Source organism: Danio rerio, chromosome 10, assembly GCF_049306965.1.
Source record: "Danio rerio strain Tuebingen ecotype United States chromosome 10, GRCz12tu, whole genome shotgun sequence".
NCBI classification, from domain to species: Eukaryota; Metazoa; Chordata; class Actinopteri; order Cypriniformes; family Danionidae; genus Danio; species Danio rerio.
Window position 1 is genome coordinate 40,512,387 of NC_133185.1, and position 25,114 is coordinate 40,537,500.

The following is a 25,114-nucleotide window of genomic DNA, read 5'->3' on the forward strand; positions in this document are numbered from 1 at the left end:
TTTACACCTTAACCCAGCTTTAAAACTAGCCATACCACAAAACATGTCCCTAACCCTACCCGTATCCCACCTCAAGAGCACCTGGAGTGCTCTGCAATACATTATAAACAAATTAAGTACATTGTATTTTGATTTAGTGTAAGTACGTATTAGTAAGGGCAATTATTTACTAAATATTATAAATAAATATGGTATATAAAATATACTAAACTGTTACTAATATTATATATTATTAGGGCATGCGAAGCAGTGGCGCAGTAGGTAGTGCTGTCGCCTCACAGCAAGAAGGTCGCTGGGTCGCTGGGTCGCTGGTTCGAGCCTCGGCTCAGTTGGTGTTTCTGTGTGGAGTTTGCATGTTCTCCCTGCATTCGCGTGGGTTTCCTCCGGGTGCTCCGGTTTCCTCCACAGTCCAAACACATGTGGTAGAGGTGAATTGGGTATGCTAAATTATCCGTATGTATGAGTGTGTGTGTGTGAATGTGTGTGTGGATGTTTCCCAGAGATGGGTTGCGGCTGGAAGGGCATCCGCTGCGTTAAAAACTTGCTGAATAAGTTGGCAGTTCATTCCGCTGTGGCGACCCCAGTTTAATAAAGGGACTAAGCTGACAAGAAAATTAATGAATGAATAATTAGGGTCATAAATAATTATTAGATTTTTACATTTTGTATGTTTTATATTGTATATTTTATTTGAATATACTTTATATGAGGAGTGCAAACTCGTTAGCTGATTTATGCTGGAGTCTTTGCAGTTGTAGCTTACTTTTATATGTGCGTGTATATACAGTTGAAGTCAGAATTATTAGCACCTCTTTGAATTTCTTTTTTAAATATTTCCCAAATGATGTTTAACAGAGCAAGGGAATTTTCACAGTATGTCTGAAAATATTTTTCCTTCTGGTGAAAGTTTTATTTGTTTTATTTTGGCTCGAATAAAAGAAGTTTTTAATTTTTTAAAAAGCCATTTTAGGGTCAAAATTATTAGCCCCTTTAAGCTATTGTTTTTCGATAGTCTACAGAAAAAAACATCTTTATACAGTAACTTGCCTAATTACCCTAACCTGATAGTGCTTACCACTGAGCCACTGTGCAAATATGATTTGGTTAGTAATACTGTATACATGTATCACATTTCTTTAAATAATAAAAGTATTAACAATAATAATAATTAAAAATTAATTGTTTTTAAAAAAAAATATTTTAATAAGATTTAGAAATTCACAAGAGGGCTAATAACTTTGTCTTCAACTGTATATTCATAAGTTCACAGAAATGATTAAGCAAGTTTATTTAGTCAATTTTTAAACTTTAATTCCCCTCTTTTCCTGTGACTCCAGTCCAGCTCTTTGGGTTTGAGTTTGCGTCCTTTGAGACTTTGGTTAGACATGAAAGGCTGCAGAGGACTTTGATCTGTGCCGTGTTCATGGCACAAACCATTATAACTGCGGTTCACTGCATTATTCACACGCTTTTATGTGCTGCAGACTTAATGAATTTACATTCACAGCTAAACCAAAACTTCAAGTGTGTAAATGAAGCAGCTGGTGTAAACAGATTTTTATTTTCATGTAGACCTTTACAAGAACTTGAAACTCTGCCTCTAGATTAAAAAGGTCACATGATAAGTGAGTTAAAGCTCTGCATCTGTGTTCAAGCATCTGATCTGACTCAGGGGCGGGTGCGCTGGCTGCTTGTGTGTTTGTTTGTGTGCTGCTAAATTAGGCCAAATCCCACAACCCGCTGCTAAAGAGGCGTCTTTGATGCAAATCTAAACAGCACATATAATGTATACTCTAGTATTTCAAAGATTAACTACAGGCTGTTTAGTCAGTGAGATTTGTTTGTATTATTATTGATCACACACACAAATGCTTACATTTAGCATGATGTTGGGTTATCTATGGGTTGCATAAACAGCATCTTAAAGGGAAAGTTCAACTCAAAATATTTTGTTTGGTTGTAAAAAAATAAGCTTTTTTTGACAAATATGGGTTGGAATATTGCCATATTTTGTGCTAATTTAAATTATTAAAATCCGGTAAAAATGTTTCTGTTTTTTTACTTATAAATGTTTATTTCATCTCGAGGGTGACAGGGTGGCTCAGTGGTTAGCACCGTCGCCTCACAGCAAGAAGGTTGCTAATTTGAGTCCCGGCTGGGCCAGTTGGCATTTCTGTGTGGAGTTTGCATGTTCTCCCAGTTCGTGTGGGTTTCCTCCGGGAGCTCCGGTTTCCCCCACAGTGCAAACACAGTATAGATGTTTCCCAGTATTGGGTTGCAGCTGGAAGGGCATCCTCTGTGTAAAACATATGCTGGATAATTTGGCGGTTCAATCTGCTGTGGTGACCCCTGATGAATAAAAGAACTAAGCTGTTAGATCAGGGGTTCCCAAACTTTAGCCCTGACCTCCAAAATAACAATGCCAGTGACTCACGACCCCCAATATTCTCTGAGGTGGTTTTAAATATATAAACTTTGCACACAACAGCGCACACATACCAATAGGTAAAAGTCTATTCATTGTTTATTTTTGGAGAACACCACTTGGAGACCATCGTCCATGTGTAGTTGTGGCCTGTATTTGTTTTGTAATGTATGTGATTGCTGTAAAGGTGTCAGAAAGTTTAACCTGGTGTCATAAAATCAATGCGATGCATCTCATGCTATTGCTGTGTCTTTAATATAATGTAATCACCCCAGGGGTCACACATAAATCGAAAGGCTGATGGCTTTTATTTGCATGTTGTCTTTTGTTGTGTCTTATTAACATGTTAACAATGTTACTATTAACTACTGTCTTGTTCTTCAGTAGGTTATGAAAAAGATATGTTAATTCTAATATTTCAATAAAATTATTTCGATTTTTGGAAATCTAATTTCCAAGCAACACCCCTCATTGTCCTGAGACTCCCTGAGTGGTCCTCACCCCCACTTTGGGAACCACTGCATTAGATTAGTCAGTAACTAAGCCAAATCTGGAGCTAATCTAACAAAATACAAAAAAATAAATTAAAATAGTAGTCCTACTAGTCCAAACTTAAACACTAAATACTGAACTACACTGTTCCAATTTACTATGATCTTTTATGTGAAGCTGCTTTGACACAATCTACATTGTAAAAGTGATATACAAATAAAGGTGAATTGAATTGAATTGAATATGTTAGGGAAAAAATAGTAAATAAAAATGTAAAAATTAGGCAAAATCAAGAGAAACAAAATATATATAAAATATTGTTAACATTTTGTAATTTCTATTTAATTTTTTGCAATTTTTCACATTATTTCATGTCCATTATCTCTCTGTTTCTAAGTATGTTTGGTGACTAAAATATTATTTCAATAAATATATCTGTTTAATAAATCTGTTTTGTTCAAATACACTTAAATATATTGCCTATGTTCACTGGAAAATAGATAAAAATATTAATTTTCAAAATGTGATGATGCACTCGTTTATGCTAAGGACTACTTAAAACTTGTACATAACCTGTGGGTTTAAAGAAAGTTCCCCATGTGACTTTTTTTCTTTTTCTTTTTTTCATTTCTTGATGACTTATTTTTCCCCCAGTTTCTGTTTAACGTAGGGAAGGTTTTCTTGAACACATTTCTAAATGTAATTTTTTTTAATAACTAATAACATAATATTTGACAGTTTTTCAAGATACAAGATGACATTTAAAGGCTTAGTAAGGTTAATTACAGCAAGTTAGGGTAATTAGGCAAGTCATTGTACAACAGTGGTTTGTTCTGTAGACTATCAAAAACAATATTGCTTAAGGGTGCTAATAATTGGCAATGAAATGGTTTAAAAGATATAAAAACTGCTTTCATTCTAGCCAAAATAAAACAAATAAGACTTTCTCTAGAAGAAAATATATTATCAAAAATACTGTTGAAAATTCCTTGATCTGTTAAACATCATTTGGGAAATATTTAAAAAATAATAATCTTGACTTCAACTTTAATTCCACTGTCCTTTTTTTAGGAGCGTCAGCGTCTGGAGACCATCCTGTGCCTGTGCTCTGAGCTGGGACGCACTGAAGTGAGTCGCATGGAGAGCGAGCCGAACACCTCTGCTGTTTCAGACCTGCAGAAGATCAACCGAGAGCTGGAGAAGCTTCAGGTGTCGGACGATGAGTCGGTGTTCTCTGAGTCTGCCTCTGTGTCTGTGGACGGAGGAGTGTTTCTGGGTAAAAGTCGAGGAGAGATACTGAACCAGAGACAGCGCAGAGTCAGCGGACACAGAGAGAGCAGGCCTCAGTCTCCCAGCAGCAGTATGAGGAGCACAGCACCCTCCCCATCACCACACCTCCGCTGCAAGGTCAGACACGATATATACTGGTATAAACAGGGTTCCCACGCTTCTTGAAAGTACTTAAAAGTGCTTGAATTTCAGACATGTGGATTTAAGACCTGGATGGTGCTTAAAATCAAACACAGGTCCTTGAAAGTGTTTGAATTAAATTTGAAATAAAATATGTTTTTTTTTTCAAGAATTGTTCACAATTGTCAAAAACAGAACAAAAAAATTATAAATTCTTTAATTAAAATTTAAATCTTGTACATCATCACTGACAAATAAAGCATATTTTTAAAAAAATATTTTAGAAACTGCTTTTAAATATTAACAGTATTTAATTCAACAAATTTGATTTAAGTTCTTTGAACATGACTGCATAAAATGGTAAATTTTTTAAAAATTACTTATATTTTTTACATAAATATTAAGTCTAAGTGAAATATTAAGTACAGTTAGGACTTTCATGGTGCTACATATGCTGGGGTATGACTTACAACGGTGTTTGATTTAAAATTAATGATGCTTTTAAAAGTCCTTGAAAGTCCTTGAATTTGTTGTTCATGAAAGTGTGGGAACCCTGTATAAAACACTGAGAATTATTTATCCATCATGCTGCAAAACAGTCAAGATGACTGTCTGGGTCAAACTCACAAAAGACCAGATTATTGTGGTTTTAAGAAAATTATAATCATTCAGTTATTTTTTTTCAGCTGAGTCCTTTTTATTAATCTGGGGTCGCCACAGCGGAATGAACCACCAACTAGCATTTATTTAATGCAGCGGACCCAATCCTTCTAGCTGCAACTTATCACTGGGAAACATCCATACACACTCATTCACACATACACTATGGGCAATTTAGCCTACTCAATTCACCCGTACCACATGTCCTTAAACTGTGGGGGAAACCGGAGCACCCGGATGAAACCCACACCAACACAGGAAGAAGTGATCTTCTTGCTGTAAGGCAATCGTGCTACTCACTGCGCCACCGTGTCGCCCAAAATTATAATCATGTTTATTAATAGTTCTAATTAAAAAAGGAACTAAAATCAAATCTGTAATAACTATATTAAAACTAAATGGGTAAATGTAAAGGATAAACTAAAAATAGTTTTCATATTTTGCTTAACTGGATTAGTGATGAGACTCCATCGTTTAAAGGTTGGCACAAGATAATTTTGAGTTATTTCCCTTGTCTTACCATTGTATTACACACAAAGACAGGACAGTTTTTCAATGTCTGGACTCTGGACATTGGATTATTTGGAAACCATTCTTTGTATTTCTATTCTTATATTCTTATATATTATATTTATTTTTAGTATTTATATTTATATATTATATTTAAAAACCGAAGGTACATCTGCTCACAGGTTATTTTTTTCTTTTTTTTCTTTTTTTGCAAATCCACCAGAAGCCACTTTGTACGCTTTATGATGATGTCGAATTTCTCTCGTGCGTCTACTTTTCACGTAAATCCACCTGAGGGCGCAATATACACTTCAGCTGACCAGGCCAGCTTGCTGTCGATTGACTCACTGAACGACCCACCCACCCTCTTTCCTAAACCCAACCGCTAGTGTTGTCATAAGCAATCTAGGAAAAGAAAAGCTTTTATCCTATTTATTTAAACTTTTTTGCTTTTGTTTTACATCAGGGGTGTCAAACTCAGTTTCTGGAGACTAAACTGCATAGTTTAGTTCCAACCCTGCTTCAATACACTTACCTGTAGGTTTAAAACAAACCTGAAGGACTCAATTAGTTTGATCATGTGTGTTTAATTAGTATTAAAGCTAAACTGTGCAGAGCTGCCGTCCTTCAGGAACTGAGTGTGCATCTAAGCTTTACCTGGTTTCTGGAACTGTTCTTCACCAGACTCGTACACCATTGTTGCAGTCAATTCCGATCTGCGTCTCAAGTCCGATGACAAATGTGGCGAGCGAGTGAACAAACTGGTAACACTGGAAAAGCCATCCACATGGAGGTTAGTGGTCAGTAGCGCGAAAAGAAACAGAAGCCGTCAGCGGCATCATACTGGCCCATAGTGTCGGTTTAAAGACTAAATGCAGCCAGACGTATCTCTGGCTACATAATTTGCACTATCCATAAATATAAACAGGGGTAGGTATCCACAATGAGACTGTGTTGCAAAGAAAGCATACAACTGTGTACTCTATATCCCAGACTGAAGTATTGATACAGTGGAAACTATGCAGTCCTCTGGGATCTAAAGTATGCAAAACAGTCTGAGAATGCCGAGTCTTTATACCTGACACACTCTCTGTTGATGTGTGTTTCTAAACAGCACGACAGAATGAACTTTGACCTTTTAAAACACTGATCCCGCACTCCAGCTGAAATGAGTTTTAAAACAGATTCTGTCTGTATTTGAAGCACATAAGGTGTCGATTGCAGCTGGAGAGCAGAAGCAGTGTTTTTCCATCCGATGCCTATAATGACATAATGGTGCGTTGGAGTTTAATAGACTTTCTCTGGAGAGAAGAGCAGTCTTTGCCTTTCCTGCAATAGGAGAGGAACAGGAAATGACTCTATTCCCTGTGGATTTGCTGTGCATATGTGTGTGCCGATGTGCTCAAGACACACGTGACAGTAATTGTTGGAAAGAAACAGAAATTCAGATCTGCATGTCATTTCCAGCACGTTTATTCATTCCTTTGAAAATTATTTCTTAGTGAAGGATCAAGTTACACAGTTGCTAATGTTAATGACTTTTTAAAAAAAATATTTCCCAAATGATGTTTAACAGAGCAGTGAATTGTTCACAGTACTGTATGACTGATGATATTTTTTCTTCTGGAGAAAGTCTTATTTGTTTTATTTCGGCTAGAATAAAAGAAGCTTGTCATTTTTTCAAAGTGCATTTTTATTATTGCACTTAAGCAATAGATTTTTTGATTGTCTGCAAAACAATCTTTTATACAGTAACTTGCCTAGTTAAAACCCTGCTCACACTGTGAGATTTCAGCCATGATTTTGTCATCTGAGACAAAATTTGGAAATCCTAAAAAATTACTGAAATTATAGGCTAAAATCTGTGATCTTTGATTGTTGGTTTGACATGTTCACAGACAGCCGATTAATGCCCGTTGTCATCAAATGTTTCCTCTGATGAAGTTCTGGCAGTGTCAGAAGATTTCAGACACTTTTTCTGCAGTGTGAGAACAGCTGCAATCAGCATCAATCCAAGAAGCAATAGGAGTGCAGAATCTGCTGACGCAATCCATGCAACAATTCAAACAACCACAGGGAAATGCCAAAACAGTTTTTTTTCTTTCTGGTTTTATTATTGAGACATGCCGTGTGCAAAATTGCCGCTACAGATTGTTTAAGTTTGCTGTAAGAAATCATTTCAGAACGTGGGATATTTAAAGTGTCACACGTGGATGACGTCAAGCTCCGGGGTCGTTTTCTTCTAAGTTTGACACGTCTTCATTGCCATTCAGTCTGACTTTATGACAGTTGAGATCTTACAGCGGGACTTGGGAGCCATGTTCTTGGAGTCTGACATGCTACAATCATTAAGGACTATAAAAAAATCGCACGGTGTGACCCGGCCTGAACCTAATTAACCTAGTTAAGCCTTTAAATGTCCCTTTAAGCTGAATAGTATCTTGAAAAGTATCTAGTGAAATATTATGTACTGTCATCATGGCAAAGAAATTGGGCCAAAAATATACAGGGGGTTAATAATTGTGACTTCAACTCTCTACACCGTTTGAGAAAAAAAGTTCCGACCCCTCATTTGTGTGTATTGTCATTTATTCTCATTTATGCACTAAAATTGTCAGAGGAAATTGGCAGACAAAGTCAAAATTAAGCTTTACTAAGTTGATAATTGTTTTTTTCATTATTATTTCATACTGAGTAAAAATTCTTGAATAAAAACACAAAATTTTGACTTAAATCATAATAATGAGATATAATACTGATATTAAAGTCATAACGTCTACTTATTTAGTCAAGATTTGACCTTTTAAAGTTGCAATTTCGACATAGAATTAGTTCACCCAGAAGTTAAACTTCTGTTATTATTTACTCATGTTGCTCCAAACACAGAAGGCCTTCAATAGGCCTAATGGTTATAAAGTGTCTTGTGTTTGGAAGGGCGCTGGTTCGAGTCCCGGCACTGGAAGGGATTGAAGGTGGTGGAAGTCCTTTGGTTAAAATTTTCTGCTGAATGCTTAAATGGAATAAATGGACTTTCACTGTCATATCATCTTATGCACCGTTTCATAATTTAGTTCATAATAGTCCAAAAATTGATGATAATAGTTAAACAAGGCAGTTTGTTCATCTTTTAAGTTGCTGAAAGAATCGTTGGCTCCTTTTTCCGGCTTCTCCTTTGTTTTGTTTTTTTTCTTCACTCTCGCATTTTTCCATTTCTGAAAGGATGCCAGAAGAACTTCAATAATCACGCGCACGTTATTATCATCAGTTCAAGAAGTTTGTTATTTCAAACATAGACACGCACACGAGCGATCGCAAGGGAAACTATTTCTGCATTAGATGGCCTCGTAAACAACTAGAGCAGTGGTTCTCAAACTGTGGTACATGTACCACTAGAGGTACGCAGGCTTCCTTCTAGTGGTACGTGGAGGAATGAAATATGTCATGTACATGCTACACATATTTCAAAATTTATTAAAAATGATGTATATAATATGCCATATGGCATATAGCCTATATTTCTGAGATAATCTGCCACGTTTTTTTAACTGTGCAGGGTTGTAGCTGCTTTACTGGGCCTACTACGCTACTGTATTTCAATATTGTTCATTTTGGTGGTACTTGGAGAGACTATTTTTTTCTGAGGTGGTACTTGATGAAAAAAGTTTGAGACCCACTGAACTAGAGGAAAATGCTGATTTTGTTCTTCTTGGCTTTGTGGCTGTTCATCAAGACGACAACAAGGTTTGTTTGAGCTTGGGTCGACCATGGCTTGTTATTATATGTATATAGTGCTATGATGTAATGTCTCTGCTGTGTTTTTAAAAATGCCACTTCCCTTGTTTTCATTCTCCTGTCTTGTGTAAGTGCTAGTGATGCTTCTCTGTAAACCAATAGTGTTCAGCTGTGCATCTAGCTCCGCACTTTGGTGCCCACTTGTTGTGCTAGGTACCGTTTGGAAAGGGTACCCAAAAAGTGGTACTGTACGGTTCGTTTTTTGATACGTTTTGACAGTTGAAACGACTATAAAAGCCGACCGACCCGTACCATATCGTACCACTTAGTCAATCAAAGATATTCTGGATGTAATGTGAAAGATGTCTGATTTAAGGTTCGCAACTTATTTAAGTCCAGAAAAGGAACCAAAAATACCATCAAACATTCCATATAACTTTAGTGGTTCAACTGTAATCATGTGAAGCTCCAAGAACACTTTTGTGCACCAAAAACCTGTAAAAACAACTTTGTTCACCAATGTCTTGTCTTTTATATTCGGTCATCAGGGTACATATTTACTACATTCAATACAACGTATTTCCATTAAAGTCAGCCGTCTCAGGGATTTGGAACAACTAGAGAGCGAGTAATAATTTTTTTGTGAACCAACCCTTTAATCTTTGTCACAATTGATCATTTTTATGCTTAGTTTTTTTTGTATCACACTTGCAGAATGAGCACCAAAACAAATCCGTGGTTTTTATGAGAAGCAGACTGAAAAATTAAATGCCTTTCCCTTCATATGCATAAGCTCATCCACTGATGGGTATTTCTGGTAAATGTCAAAAGCTTGGAGATCAGACGCCATTATCAGACAGAGACGGCTCTGTAGTCCTGCATCTGTTTTAGTAACATTCCTCTGCGCTGTCACTGGAAACCTCGTGGCCTCAGAAACAGCCAAGTTAACTATCCATAAAAAGCTGCATATTATTTTAGAGTTCAGTCTCATGTCAGGCCTGAATGTCTCTGCTTATGATTGTCTAATCCTTCATAACAGTCAAAATCAGAAAGTTAAGGTGTTGTGTATAGGATGGGCAGTATATAATCATAGTTAACCTGCAGTTATACAGTATACAGTGTCATTTCCAAAAAGGTGATGTTTATGTGTGTATAAAACATTTGCAGTAAAGTGTATTTGTGTATTGCTTAAGATTTTGTGTTGTTTGTTTTGTAAGTGAAACTATCAGTATGTTCCTGTCATAGAATATCTTTACAACATTATTACTTTTAATCCATATAAACACTGTCCAATAGCAAACCACAACCATCCCAACTTCTCTTGCCGGGTTTAAAGTATACCTGAATTTTTTCATCAGGTGTCAGAAGACATGCAGCTGAGGCAGGAAGTGACACGGATAGAAGAGGAGAGGATTCAGGTGCTCAACAACATTGAGGAACTTGAACAGAAGATCAGAGATCTGGACACCCAGATGGACGAGTCAATCAGAGAGGTGTGTGTGTGTGTTTGTGTGTGTGTGCACGAGAAGCTTTGTGTGTTGTTAACTGAGCTGTCATGTTTAGTAGACGTCAGGTTAATAAAAGGTAAAATCTGAAACTATAAATTATATATTTTTATACAATAGTATCTATGTTGATACTAAAATAACACTGGTGAGCATTCCTGTAGCAGAGCAGTAGAGCGTGGCATTACCAATGCCAAGATCACGGGCTCAGTTCCCAGAAATCGCAAGCCGTTTCAAATAAAAGCAACTGCCAGATGCATTAATGTACATTTTTTCATGTCTGCCAGCAAAAATCTCTCAAAGATTGTTCCCAAGACTTAAATATGTTAAAGAAATTCATCCTGCAGGGATTTTTTATCTTTATAAATGGCTACAGGATTTCCCAATATTCTGATTCTGCTTTAACTTATTTTTTTTCTTTTTCTTTTTTTTTACAGCTTTTATTTTAATTTTAGTTAAATAAGTTGTAACTGTTTTTGTTATCTGTGTTTATCATTTTGGTAAATATTTCTGCATATTTTTATTTTTTACATTCAACAAAAGTACAATAAAATTAATAATAACAAAAATGAATTAAAAATTAATTCATATAAAAATTTGATTGATCTGGTTATTTATCTGCTACATGTATATAGAAAAAAATTCTATATACACTACCTGACAAAAGTCTTGTAGATCCCAGTTGTAGGAACAACAAATAATAACTTGACTTCTAGTTAATTATTTGGAAAAGTGGCAGAAGCTCGATTTTTTTCCTGATGAATCATGTGTTGAACTGCTTCCAAATCATCACAAATACTGCAGAAGACCTATTGAAACCCGCATGGACCCAAGGTTCTCAGAGAAATCAGTCAAGTTTTGTGAAGAAAAGGCGTTTGACGCAGAAGTATAAATCAGCCTTGAGATATCAAGACATCTGTGCTGCCCATTACATTACAATCCACAGGAGATTTTTGATGTGATAAACAAATTTATCACATCGAAGTTCCTGAAAACAAAGAAGGTCAAGGTGCTCCAGGATTGGCCAGCCCAGTTACTAGACATGAACATTATTGAGCATGTCTGGGGTAAGATGGAGGAGGCATTGAATATGAATCCAGAGAACCTGGATGAAGTCTGGGAGTTCTGCAAAAACACTTTCTTTGCCATTCCAGATGAATTTATTAATAAGTTATTTGCGTCATTGCAGAGATGTATGGATGCAGTCCTCCAAGCTCATGGGAGTCATACACAATATTAATTCTTTTTCCACTGCACTATGACTTATATATAATATATTATATATATACAGTATATATTCTATACTGTACATTATTTCTGTTGAATGACAAGACTTATGTTTAGGCAAAGTCAGACCTTACTGTCATAATTAAATAATTAAAAGTCAAGGCATGATCATATTTTATTTTGGTAAAATAAATGCAATATAGAGGCCTTTGCCTTTCATATAAGCCGCTTTTGATACCAAATGATCAACTAGAAGTCAAGTTCTTATTTGATGTTACCAAAACTTGGAAAGACAACAAGACTTTAGTCAGGTAGTGTAGTATATACACTTTGTTTCAGAATATAGAGTAAACTGTGTTATCTATAATCATATTTGAACATCAAAATTCAATAGAAATGTAACAAAAATTAACTGATGCAATGTGTGTTTTTTTATTGGTGAAACTGACTGGTTATTAAGTACTTTACTTTTTTTTTTCAGTTTTCTTTCAACGTATTTCAGTCAACTGTATTTTTATCTCAACTGTATTTCAGTAAACAAGTCTGATTTGAGTAATTTTAACGTGAGTAAGACTCTCAATCTGTCATCAGATGGAAGTGGAGAGAGCACTTTTAGATGGCGAGCAGGAGGCAGAAGTGACTCAACTACAGAGTGATAAAGAAATGCTGGAGCAGCTCAACGAAAAAATGGGCAACATGGAGAAGAACTCTCAAAGGAATCAAACTCAGGTAAACATCAGACAACAATTCAAATGTACAGCCTAAAAAGACTGAAAAGATTATAACAAAACTGAAGTATAAGGTCTCATTCACTAAGCATACTTAAAGTGCCCCTATTAAGCTATCCTAAAGTCTAACAATTCTAAAAAAAAAAAATAAAAAAAAACTTGTGTGATATATGTGCATCCATACAAGGTTTTGTCACTATTTACACTGCAGCATCAACACTGTTTAGACCGTATCTGAAATGGATTAAGAATCTGGGCTCTATTAACTCTTAAACCACTCATGAAACAGAATTTTAAAAAAAAATTCAAATGAATGTTGTAAACCACATCGTTTCTGATATCTTCAACATTTGTAAACCATGCTGGTTAACCATATAAATTCAAGCTTAAGTCTTTATCCATAAACTAATTGTCTTTGCAAAATTGAAAACAGCATCTTCTTGGCATCACTTCCAGGTCTCAGATAAAACTTCAGTGTTTGAGGGCCAAAGTACAGTAGATGTAGTTCACCAGCAACAGCCAGTGAAGAACAGCAGCCAGTGGAATTATGCAAATTCGGTATAACCTAATAAGATGCAGGAAGTAATGATAAAATTACTGACAACTGGTTTCAGGCCATTTGGAATTACTTTTTACTTTAGTGAGAGAAAAAATCCTTTTATTGTGCTCTTTGAGTTTTAAAATTCTTAACGCCTTGTGTTAATAAAGCTATATAAGAAACATGCCAAGTGAACATTCTTGTTTATCTAAAAAACAATGCTGAAGTCAGATATTCTGTTTTGAAAATGTGCGTTACGTGCTGGAACATCTGTCTTTGTTTTGGTCAATTAACCCACCCAGTGTCAGTTTAGCCAATTATATTTCAGCACCTCGGGTTGCCTTGATGAAAAATCACGTATTTCATTATTCAGTCAGAAAAGCTCATAAAGTATGCATCCGGGACAAAAATGCGACCTCTAGTGGACAGTAACAGACTCTGAAATAAGACGCAGATTCAGAGTTCCACATGAGGTGGTTATTAATTAGCAAATAATATAAATATCACAAATGTAAATATTAAGTGAGCAGGTTACATTGTAACCGCATGTCCTAACGCACTACGTGGGGAGATTTGCAGTGATAAGCAATTAAGCTGTTTGCACCAGACAAAACACGACAAAAAATTGATTACATCAATTTTAAAGCACAGAATCGTGCACTTACTGCACTCCAACAAAATATTAAGGTTTATAATCTAATTAATACATATTAAATCTCATAAACATTATTAAATGTACATGCTGAATCACTGATATGTGTTGGCTTGCACTGAACTTTCATTTCAAATGGTGAACTTTCTGTTGCTGCTTTCAGTAGTATGGCAGTAAATGTCCTGTATAATGGCATTCAAAGCAAGTAAAATTCCATACAAAGTAAATGTAAACGCACAAAAAGAGGAATGCACAATGCGTTTGCTGTAAACACACAGAATTCCTTTTAATCATGTCTTTCATGCAAGTTCAAATCATTAAACTCAAGCAAAAAATTAGCTTGAGGTGAAAAAGATCTCACGAGTAAACTAGCGCAAGTGACGTGATGCTTTGTGTTTGGTGTGAACACAGCATAATTATTTGCGTAAGTAAATTACATACAAATTCAATGCAAACTTGTGAAAAGAGGCTAATTTCCATTGGGTGTTGCGACTGATGCAGAATCTTTTACACAAGTTCAAAAATTCAACATGAGCATAAAATTCAGTAGGCAGAAAACTTCTCTCGAGTAAACTAGAGCGAGTGAAGTTATTCACATTTACTTTGTGTTTGGTGTGAACCTAGCATACACTCAAAGTTATTTAGCTGCTTGTTCAAACTAATAAATTTAAAATGAGCTAAATCAATTCAATTCTTGAGTTGGGACCAACTTAATTGTTTTATGTTAAATCCAATTAAATTTATAAAAACAATTAAATAAATCTATTTGTGTTGGACCAATTGTGAGGAACCCAGTGTTTTTTACCGTGTAATAGTTGCACTTTAATAAGTTTGCCGATAAGACTAAAGTAGACTTCAGCACTCTATTTGTAAATGACACTCACCGACATTGCATCTACCAACTTTTTTCCAGTATACCTCTTGCTTTAACCCGACTTATTCTTGCACTTTCTCTGTTTCTGTGTCCGTCATTTTTGTGTCCGTCTCATATCTGTGTGCTCTGTACGTGCACGTCATCCATTCGCTGCCACTGTGCTGTAGGACAAAGCCCTGTTGGAGGCTGAGAGAGATAAAGTAGAGAGGCTAGCTGAGCTGATCTCAGAACAGAAGACCCAGCTGGACTCCTGTCCTGAAGCACTGAAGGAGCAGCTCCAGAATCAGCTGTCCAGGGTCAGTCAGTTATGGTGGTCTCCGTCAGCCGTGCGGCCTGCTGTTCTGGTGTCTGTCTCTCATAAACTCTTCCTCTTGTGTTTTTCCTCTCTGCACCAGCTCTGGAAAAACCGTTTGTTCTTGTTGGTAGGCCTTTCTTCTCTGTGTCTTTGAAACATTAACATTTATTTAGGGCTGGGCAATAAAACGATAGCAACAATTATTATGAAATAATTTTCCTTAATGAAATTATAAAATGTTTGATGTAATGGTATAATCAGTGTGCGAATTAAACATTGAGGATCAGGGGGGTCTACGTTTTGGTTAGATTGTGCAATACATGCTTCAGTCATTTGTGTATTTATTTTTAATTGGATCTAGTTTATTAACAAAGCTTATTTAAGTTTTCAGTGTTTTGAGGGATATTTAGTGTATTCTGGCTATTTCAGACGTTACTATAGGTAAAACTGCGTCTAATTTGACTTCACTTACAGGCTATATGTAGATAAAACACCTGTTTTACGAGAAAACAGTCTTCTGAACATATGACATCTATCTGTGCTCTAGATCTGCCAGTTTCAGACTGTTGAATAATTTTTTTTCTTAAATACTGATTGGTGCGATTAAGCATTTGCAATGGTATGAATCATTATAGCATGGTCAAATTTATGTTATATATTATTTTAATTATTAATTAAAATACAGATCAGCGTGAACTTTTTTTCTGTATTAAATAACAGACTCTCCTATACATATTGTTTTGACATCCTTCAGGGGGGATCTGATAATTCTGGGGGTCAATCCTCCATAACCCCCCCTTTAATTCGCTCCCTGGCGTCACTAGCTGGGTTTCCATCAAGTGTTGCATGAGAAGCAATGGAACTGGCAAAAATTAATTTGTGAAAGTTTTTACATTCACTTGAGGTGGATTTGGACTTGACATAAACCCTTTTGCTGAATAAACTCTGATGTAGCAAACATAACATCTACATGACCATTGTTTAGTACAGCCAGCTGCTCTAACAACAAAATGAAAATGCTTCTAATTCACTTTTGGATTTTTACATTTTTGAGAAGAAATTTGAAAAGATTTCCTTAAAAAATTGTAAAAAGATGGAAACCCAGCTACATGGTGTTTATCTGTTTGAACAAATTGCAGCAGGAGTATAGGTTTGTAACATGTGGAAAGCATGAATAGATCTGACTGAACACGAATGTGATTTATTTAAAGCCATTTAGAGAATAGGAGAAACACTTATTAGCTTATTCCATGGATTTACTATAGTACCAGTAAAACTACTCCATGATAATGTGGCAGGACTTGGAGATATGAATATTGATTTGAATAAATTGTTAATCTATACATGTATTTGTTGTTGTTAAGCTAAAACATTTTTGCATTTCTGTTTATGCTTAATGCATCCAGGCTAATGTTTTTTATCGCAAAATCACATTATAACATGCTTTATTCATTCATTCATTTTCTTGTCGGCTTAGTCCCTTTATTAATCCGGGGTTGCCACAGCGGAATGAACCGCCAACTTATCCAGCAAGTTTTTACGCAGTGGATGCCCTTCCAGCCGCAACCCATCTCTGGGAAATAACTTGCTTTGTGCGCTCAAAAAATGACGGTTGCTATTTGTTCAAACTACTTATTTAAAATGAGCTGAAATATCACAATTCTTGAGTTTTTTGGTGAACAGCTTAATTATTTTATATTCAATTCACTTATATTTGTAAAAACATATAAGTAACTTAATTCCGTCATGTTGTTCCAACACAAATAGATTGTGTGGAACTCAGCATTTTAATCAGGGTGTGATTTTTACAGTGTGATAATAATGATTATGTAAATGTTATTATAGATTACAATGTTTAATTTTAATAAAATTGAAATCTGAATATTAATAACATTTTACAAATAATTGGTTATTATATTTACAGGTTATTGTTTTACTGAACATAAATAAACATTTGCATTGTGTGCTCAAACTCAGGACATAAATACCTGTTCATGATATCATGATATCTTCTGTTAGAACATGCAGGAAATAAAGGATAATAGGAAATATAAAGGAAAAAGAGTATTAAATAAGACTACTAAAAAGACTTTAAGACTAAAAGATTAAGTTTTCTTGAATTTTAAACATTGTTTGACTTGTGTTTGTCATGTTTTGACTATAAAAAAGGGCAAATGATCAATTTTTGGCTTCAATAGATGTCACTCAAAAATTTGAGGGGATATAAAAAATATATTATTATAATTTTACTGTTTTATTTAGCCATATCGCCCAGCCCTTCCTCTAGTCTCTTTGCTGTGTAGCAGAATCCTGTGACTATTTTGTTAGTTTAGTTTTAAGTTGCACCACTATGCAAAAAAAAAAAAAAACCATTGCCTCATGCTAAGTGTTTTTTCCCCTTTTTCTTTTCTTGCTAGGACACTGAAGCTTTGGAAGCGGAGAAGAAGCGCTTTGAAGATATGGAGTTTCAGCAGCTGGAGAAGGAGAGCTGTCAAGATGAAGAGACGGAGTCGCAGATGCAGCAGCTCCTCAGAGAGATCGCAGAATACCAGAGATCAGTCGTCTCTCGCAAGGTGTGCTGATAAATGCAGTCCTCGAGTGTTTTTTTTTTTTAATTAAAGTGTTCATTCTCCACATATAAACTCTCTTCATTGTAGGAGAGGCTACTTACCCTGAAGAAGCAGTCGACTCAGATTACCCAGCAGGCACAGCGGGAGAAGGAGAACTTCTTGAAGGAGAAGAGCAACCTCATTTATATGCTGCAAAGAGTGAGTATTAATAAAGAAGTGGATGCATTTTCACCAATGTTTACATGTAATTCGGTGAAACATCAGCTAATAAAAAGTCTTGTCAGGCTTATTTAAAACAAGAATCATTTGATCACATATTAAAATCCTTTCACTGTCTTTTAAAGTCTATATTTTGATGCAAGAGTTTTTTTTTTAGATTTTAAGCTGGCAAAACATATCTTAGTTCTTCATTACTTTGTTGATCTAAAGAACCATTGTTCTACATTATTACATGCAGTGAAATTAGACCCCTTTTGGCCATAATAGCCAGGAGGAATTGTTCTGCGGGGGACGTTCATAGAATCTTAGAATCATGCTAAGATGTTGAATATAAATGAATTTTTAAGTATATTTAATTGATATTTAAAATGTATTTATATTTAATTTAGTGTGATCCCAAACTCTTGTTTTATATTTTAATAAGTACAGATCAGAATAAGTATGTTGTTTAATTTTTACAGAAATGTATATTATGCTAAATGATGTTGGAAAACTATTTCATCCATATTTTGACATTTTCAGGAAGCTAGTTAAATTAAACAATAAATTAGACTCTTAAGCTTACATATAAAATGCTTTCAATTTATATAAAATCACTTTTGTGAAATGTTTTTATTGATTCATTTGCATATTTTTTCCATTTTATTTCAATTTCATTTTAATTTTTTTATAAAATATATTTATGCATAGAAAGAAACACTTAACACAAACCATAAATAATGCTCATTTTCTTAAGCCTTGGAGAAAAAAAAAAGAGTAAAAGATTTATGTTTAAATTACTTGTCTATACAAGTATTTGTGGGAAGAACACAAATACTCGCGCATCTCTGGAACCAATCCCAATACGTGATAAAAAGCATAATTTATATTACACAAAGTTGGTTAATTAATGTTCCACTAACTAAAAAAAATGAGTTATACGTGTATAAAGTTTAAAGAAGAAGCTTGTTTTGCTTGACAAATGTTTTTGTTTTTTGCTCATTTTTCTTCAGGAACGAGAGAACCTTTCGTCTCTGGAAAGGAAGTACGCTGAGCTGACAGGTGGACAGGCGTTTCCTCTTAACCCTGTGTCCATGAAGGAGGTAAAGCAGAACATTTTTTTGAGTAAAGAAGAATTGTACTTACAGTAGTGTTCCCGCAGGTCATGAAATTTTTGCAATGTCATAGAATTTTAAAAGGTCTATTCTAGTTGTTTACAATTGAGGAATTTTATGTTGTTGTTTTTTTATTAAAGTCATGGAATATTAGGGATATTTGATTGTCATTTACAAATGTACTTCCATTTATCAGAAGTTAAAAACATTATGCAATTTCGAGTGTGCCTCACACAGGTGAGTGGGCTTCACAAACCACCTGTAGAAAACACACTTTTTCATCTCTCTGGCATTTTAATTGACATTTTCTACAGTTTTGCACATTTGCAACAAACACTTTCTTACAATCACTCCATATCTCTAAATAAAAGCATTGTTCATTTATGAAGTGTGCTTCACACAGGTGAGTGGGCTTGACAAACCACCTGTAGAAACAAATAATAAAAATAAATATTCTAAAAAAAGAAATCCCTTGCACTTTATTCTCTGAGCACCGACAGTTTTTTTGTATAATTTGCATTGCTTGTTTTTAATGTCTCTTCTTTTTGAATTGCCTCCTTAATTATAAGTCGCTTTGGACTTACAATTTACCTAATTGACAGATACAGATATAATTCACAGCTAAATGGCTTAATGTGAGTGTAAACAGTTCTAAGTTCTGATTAATGTGGCAAAAATGATCGATTTGGCTGCAAATATTATACAGCATTTTTGTGTTGTTTTGCTTTGATGTTGTTTTGCACAATTTTACACATCTTAGTTCTTCATTTGATCTGAAGAAAAATTTGGTCACTGTAAATTATCTAAAGCAGGGGTGTGTCAAACTCCTGGAGTTCCTGGAGGGCCACAGCCCTGCACAGTGTAGTTTTAACCCTGCTCCAACACACTTACCTGTAGGTTTCAAACAAGCCTGAAGGACTCAGTTAGTTTGATCAGGTGTGTTTAATTAGGGTTGGAACTAAACTGTGCAAAACTGCAGCCCTCCTGGAATTGAGTTTGACACTTTTGATCTAAAGGAAACACGGATAGAAAGTGTTTACCTTCTAACCTCTCAATATAAAGTCTACTCCATCAAATACTTGACTCTAAGTCATACTGATAATTAACAACTGTTTAAATCTCTTTAACAACAGCATTAGGAGAATCATGTTAAAATTGCCAAATTAAGTAATCAATACAACAAGCATACTTTGAGTGAATGTGCAATTCTGTAATATCACATAATGCATCTAAAGTGAGATAATAACTCAAGGTACTATATTGCACACCAGATGAACACTTTCTATACGCAAATATAACTTGGTTTTGCATAAAAAAATTTTTGTCAGGGATCATGAAATTGAACTTTTGGTTTACTGTAAAAAATGCAGGGTTCCACTCAATTAATCCAGGTTGTTCGATTGAGTTAACTTAAGAAATTTTAGTGGATTGAATATGAAGCAATTCAGTTGTATCAAAAAAACTGCAAAAGAATTGTGTTGTTTAAGCTCATTTTACATAAACAGTTTAAACAAGCAGTAAAAAAAAGTTTTGGAGTGTTTAGAATGGGAACCCTGTGTATTGTAGGAATGGTCATTTTAATATCTGTCTGAATATTGCAGCACTTTCGCACACTGGAGGAGAGGAGACGGAGCAACGGCATTAAAGAGGGCGGAGTTCTGCTGAGTGACAACGGAACGCCCCGTAAAAGAGAAAGGCAGAGCTCTGGAACTCTAAACTCTGCCCTTAATCGCAGTCTGTCTCCCAAGGTCAGACAACAGATACGCCACATAGGAAAAGTATTCGATACCATCTTAAGACAACAATCTCCATTTGAAAGTTGTGGTTTGTGGATGTGGAGAGGAGGTTCAAACGGTCTCTCTTCTGCTGTGTTTTTAATCCTGTAGCCTCATATGCCACTGTCTCAGAGCTCTAGCTGTGGCAGCGTCCTTCCCCGCACACTGTCAGTTAACTCTCGAGACCTGGACACCCGACGCCTGCTTAAGGGTAACACACTCGTCACATGATATTATGACCCTAATAATTACACACGTCTAGGAAATAATACTATTTATTTGTATTCATTTGTTTTGTAAACATTTAAGAGTTTTAAATGTGCACTAAGCAGGTTTTTCCATTTTGTTATTTGAAGGCACCAAATAAAACGGTCTTAATCCATTAAGTCCACGCCCCTTTTTGACATCTTCACTGCTGATTGGCTGAGATTGTTTTTTGGGGTTTACTGTAGGGTCCGACTGTGTCAAAAGAATTTTTAATACTTTAAACTTTTTAATAATTTGAAACATCAAACGTTTTGTTAAATCCTTTCCTCTTTTAATCTAGCTGCAGGTCAGCTGTATCTCAATGACGAGAGGCAGAGGATGAGCGAAATGTCCAACAGGGCCGTTTCTGAGACAAATGTCTTCCTGGAGCCGTTTCACTACCTGGATAATGGACACAACTTTGACACAATGAGTGTGGACAGTACAGAGAGCCTGGAGACCAGCATTTCCGCATGTTCACCAGACAACATCTCCAGGTGAGATGATTAATATCAGCAGAATCTATTCTGACAGTTTAACATTCATTACTTAGTATAAATACACAGCTGTCTGGAATACTCCATTCTGATTGGTCAGTCGCAGCATTCTAAGGTATGTTATTCCAGGATAACAACTGCTAAATAACTCAGGCTCATTCAGGAACTTTGAGTTACCTGTCAGTGAAAATGTTTACATTCATATACTTAGATCCACATTCATTTGTATCTGCCTGTCTAACACACTGTTTTTGATTGTTTGGCGCCGTTATGTGAATGAATAATACTTAGGCTACTATATGCTTAATCCAGCCAGTTTCGTTTCTGTCAGCTAAGCGTTTTTGATGGTTTGGCGCCATCTTGTGACTGAATTATGCTTAAGTTAGTGTAAGGATAAAGTACATCCAGGACTGTCATTTCGACAGAATGAATCCCTTCAGTTTTATACAACCTGTAGGCTTTAATCTGCGACACGCACCTCCTGGACGTACTTAGTATTGAATCATTAAAGTTTTTTTCAAAGCATTTATTGTAACAGTAACATCAACTATTAAAGGGGTCTTATTATGATTTATTCATTCATTCATTCATTTTCCTTCGGCTTAGTCTCTATTTCAGAGGTTGCCACAGCAGAATAAACCACCAACTTATTCAGCATATGTTTTACACAGCGGATGCCCTTTCAGCGCCAACCCAGTACTGGGAAACACCCATAAACACTTACTCACACACACACACACACACTCATGCACTATGGCCAATTTTAGTTTATTCAATTCACCTGTAGCACATGCCTTTGGACTGTGGGGGAAACCGGAGCACCCGGAGGAAACCTACACGAACATGGGGAGAACATGCAAACTCCACACAGAAATGCTAATTGATCCAGCCGAGACTCGAACCAGCAACCTTCTTGTTGTGAGGTGAAAATACTAACCTCTAAGCCACTGTGCCGCCCCCTTATTATGATTTTTATGCTTTAAATTTCTTTTACTGTGTAAAGCCTTGTGCTTGTTTATCATTCACACTTGTTGCCATCTATATTCAAGATGTTTCTCCCCAACATGAGATGGTAAACAACAGAAATACTCCGGTACACACATTCACTTGTTGCATGGAATAAGAAGTTATCTTTATTTCATTCATCACTTTCATTTTCTTATGTATTGAGCTTTTCCACTTCTGTTTAACCTCCTCCACTGCAGAACACAACTAGCAAAAGTGTGCTGGAAAAAATTGAGGAAAAAATTGAAATGAAACTCACTATCGATGCAATTGTGCTTGGCAAGACTTGTGCATGAGCGCCACCAGGTTGAGTTTTATTGTAACTTCAGCAGCCAATCGCATTGGTCGACTAGCTTTCAAACCAACAAAACGAGCCGTTTATTAAAAGCTATACATTTATTATGGTCACCAAACATGCGCAGAATACGTTTTTATTTTGTTATTGTTGTGTTTTGTTTTTGTTTTTCGTGGGCATTTCATATGCAGCATCACGTTAGCTCCGATGGATGAATTCCCTTCCCCTCAATGGATAATGATGGGAAAAACAATAATACAGGGTATTTTTATATTGTTTTTATAATTGTTATATTTTAGTTGCTTAATTTGCAAAAACAACCAACCACAAGAAGTGTAAAACTGCATTTGTAGCTGTTTTACTTTTGTTTTACTGAAAATTAAACATGCATTTACAATAATAAATATTTCCACAGTAAACCACAAAATAATAATGGTTAATAATATCATTACTCATAAAGTAACAGTGCTTTTGTAATTTAACATATAGTAATTTTTCCTGTTTAAACAAATAAATACCACATTTTACTTTAATAAACCAATGTTAATGTTACTTAGCCGATCTTAGTTAATTAACAGAACATTTTCCCCCCATTAAATTTATCATACACGAAACACCCAAAATCAGGACAGGTATCTGATGTTAAATAGTATAAAAGTGGTCATACATGAAACACCTGGGATCAGGACAGGTATCTGAAGTTATAGCAGTATTATTGTAATCTTACAGGTATCCTAAGTCACTTTGATTAATTTAAAACACACTGACTTCACATGAAGCACTCGCGATTAGAACAGCTATTTCAAAGTACTGCATATAAAATGCATTGGACATGAAACCCCTGCGTCCTGCAATTGTATACAGGTATCTGAAGCAAACGGCTTTTTTCGTGATCTGCTCATGATCTGTGACCTATGCAAAATTTACAAATAGACCACGCCTACTTGATAACGTAATATCGATTGCGCTGTACTGAAACCCCAGGGAAAAAGTGCCTGCCGCATGCTCACATTAGCGCCCTGTTTAGTCATGAAGCATTAAACATCAGTCATAATCATGAGCCATAACTGGCCTGGTGTCCACTTGTGGATCAAAAAATCTATACATTTACAATGTCGCCTCCATATACAGTTGTATCAGTAAATCAGCTGAAAACTCCTTCAAATGAATCATCCAAGTGCTTGTTTCATTCACAGGTCAAACTTGAACAAATGTGACATTATTATAAATTACTATAGAGTTTGTTTTTTAATAAAAACAAATAACTGATAAGAATTATTATGAAATAACCTGAATTGAATCATTTTCAAAAATAAATAAATAAATAAAATTAAAGCCTTATAGCAAAGATTGTTTGCATTTTTGCTTAAATAACTCTGGGATTAAATATTATCATTGAAAAAGAGGGTAAGATATTTCCTTTTTTTGCCAAAATGTGTGCAGCTTAACACTGTCAAAATGTTTCCATTGAAAGCTGTGAATTATTATTTTTATCTCACCTAATTGTCTTTTTACTAGGTGTTTCCATCAAATGTTCTTCATGCAATATTCCAAAATGGGTGCAAATGTGTCAAGGGCGTAAGAATGGTGTATGTTGTGCTTTGCAGGAGCATTCATTACAGTTCGTAAGGATGCTGTTTAGACAGAATCTGCCTTTAAGTAGCCCAGATATAAACACTTCCTGTCTGTGGAATTTTGATTGCATTCCGAGCTCGTTCCAGTTCCTGAGCCTTAAGATGCTCTGGAATAAATGGAGGGATTTTATTGGACAATGCATTATTTTTATGTGCATAGGAAAAGCATCAAGTTTCACCAAGCGTGTGCATGTGTGTGTGTGGTCTATGTAGCGCCAGCACAGCTAATATGGCAAAGATAGAGGAGATGGAGCGCATGCTGAGAGAAGCTCAAGCTGAGAAGCACAGGCTGCTGGAGCACAGGGTACATTTGGTTGTTTTTAGTTTTTTTTTTTTTTAATACAGCGATTTCAATATGCAGACGCATGAACAAGGAGCAATGTTTTTATTCTTCTGCAGGAGCGAGACATGGAGCTGCGCAGACAGGCTCTGGAGGACGAGAGGAGAAGAAGAGAAGAGCTGGAGAGAAGACTGCAGGAGGAGACCAGCAGAAGACAGAAACTAGTGGAGAGAGAGGTGAAGATACCAGACTAACCTGTTTATAGTTGCTCTAATTCAAACATTTTAAATACACAGAGTTATAATACAGTTAGAGGCAAAATTATTAGCCCTCCTGTGAAATCTTTATCAATTATTTCCCAAATGATGTTTAACAGAGCAAGGAATTTTTCACAGCATTTGCTATAATATTTTTTCTCCTGGAGAAAGTCTTATTTGGTTTTGTTCAACTA

At 35.5% G+C, this 25,114-nt stretch overlaps 1 protein-coding gene across 11 annotated transcripts in view; it reads left to right on the forward strand.

The window, feature by feature from the left end:
• phldb2a (pleckstrin homology-like domain, family B, member 2a) overlaps positions 1 to 25,114 on the forward strand; it is a 76,563-nt gene that overhangs the window by 41,586 nt on the left and 9,863 nt on the right. For 2 of the 11 annotated variants that reach the window (XM_073915066.1, XM_021479426.3), the window contains 13 exons: positions 3,989 to 4,324; positions 10,588 to 10,722; positions 12,553 to 12,690; positions 14,921 to 15,049; positions 15,149 to 15,175; positions 17,466 to 17,621; positions 17,706 to 17,816; positions 18,830 to 18,919; positions 20,533 to 20,679; positions 20,818 to 20,917; positions 21,254 to 21,449; positions 24,597 to 24,687; positions 24,783 to 24,899. In XM_073915066.1, the coding sequence (XP_073771167.1) occupies positions 3,989 to 4,324; positions 10,588 to 10,722; positions 12,553 to 12,690; positions 14,921 to 15,049; positions 15,149 to 15,175; positions 17,466 to 17,621; positions 17,706 to 17,816; positions 18,830 to 18,919; positions 20,533 to 20,679; positions 20,818 to 20,917; positions 21,254 to 21,449; positions 24,597 to 24,687; positions 24,783 to 24,899 (1,773 nt within the window). Of the gene's footprint in view, positions 1 to 3,988; positions 4,325 to 10,587; positions 10,723 to 12,552; positions 12,691 to 14,920; positions 15,050 to 15,148; positions 15,176 to 17,465; positions 17,622 to 17,705; positions 17,817 to 18,829; positions 18,920 to 20,532; positions 20,710 to 20,817; positions 20,918 to 21,253; positions 21,450 to 24,596; positions 24,688 to 24,782; positions 24,900 to 25,114 lie in introns of all 11 variants that reach the window. The other 9 variants (XM_073915065.1, XM_021479425.3, XM_073915067.1 and 6 more) reach the window with 5 other exon arrangements.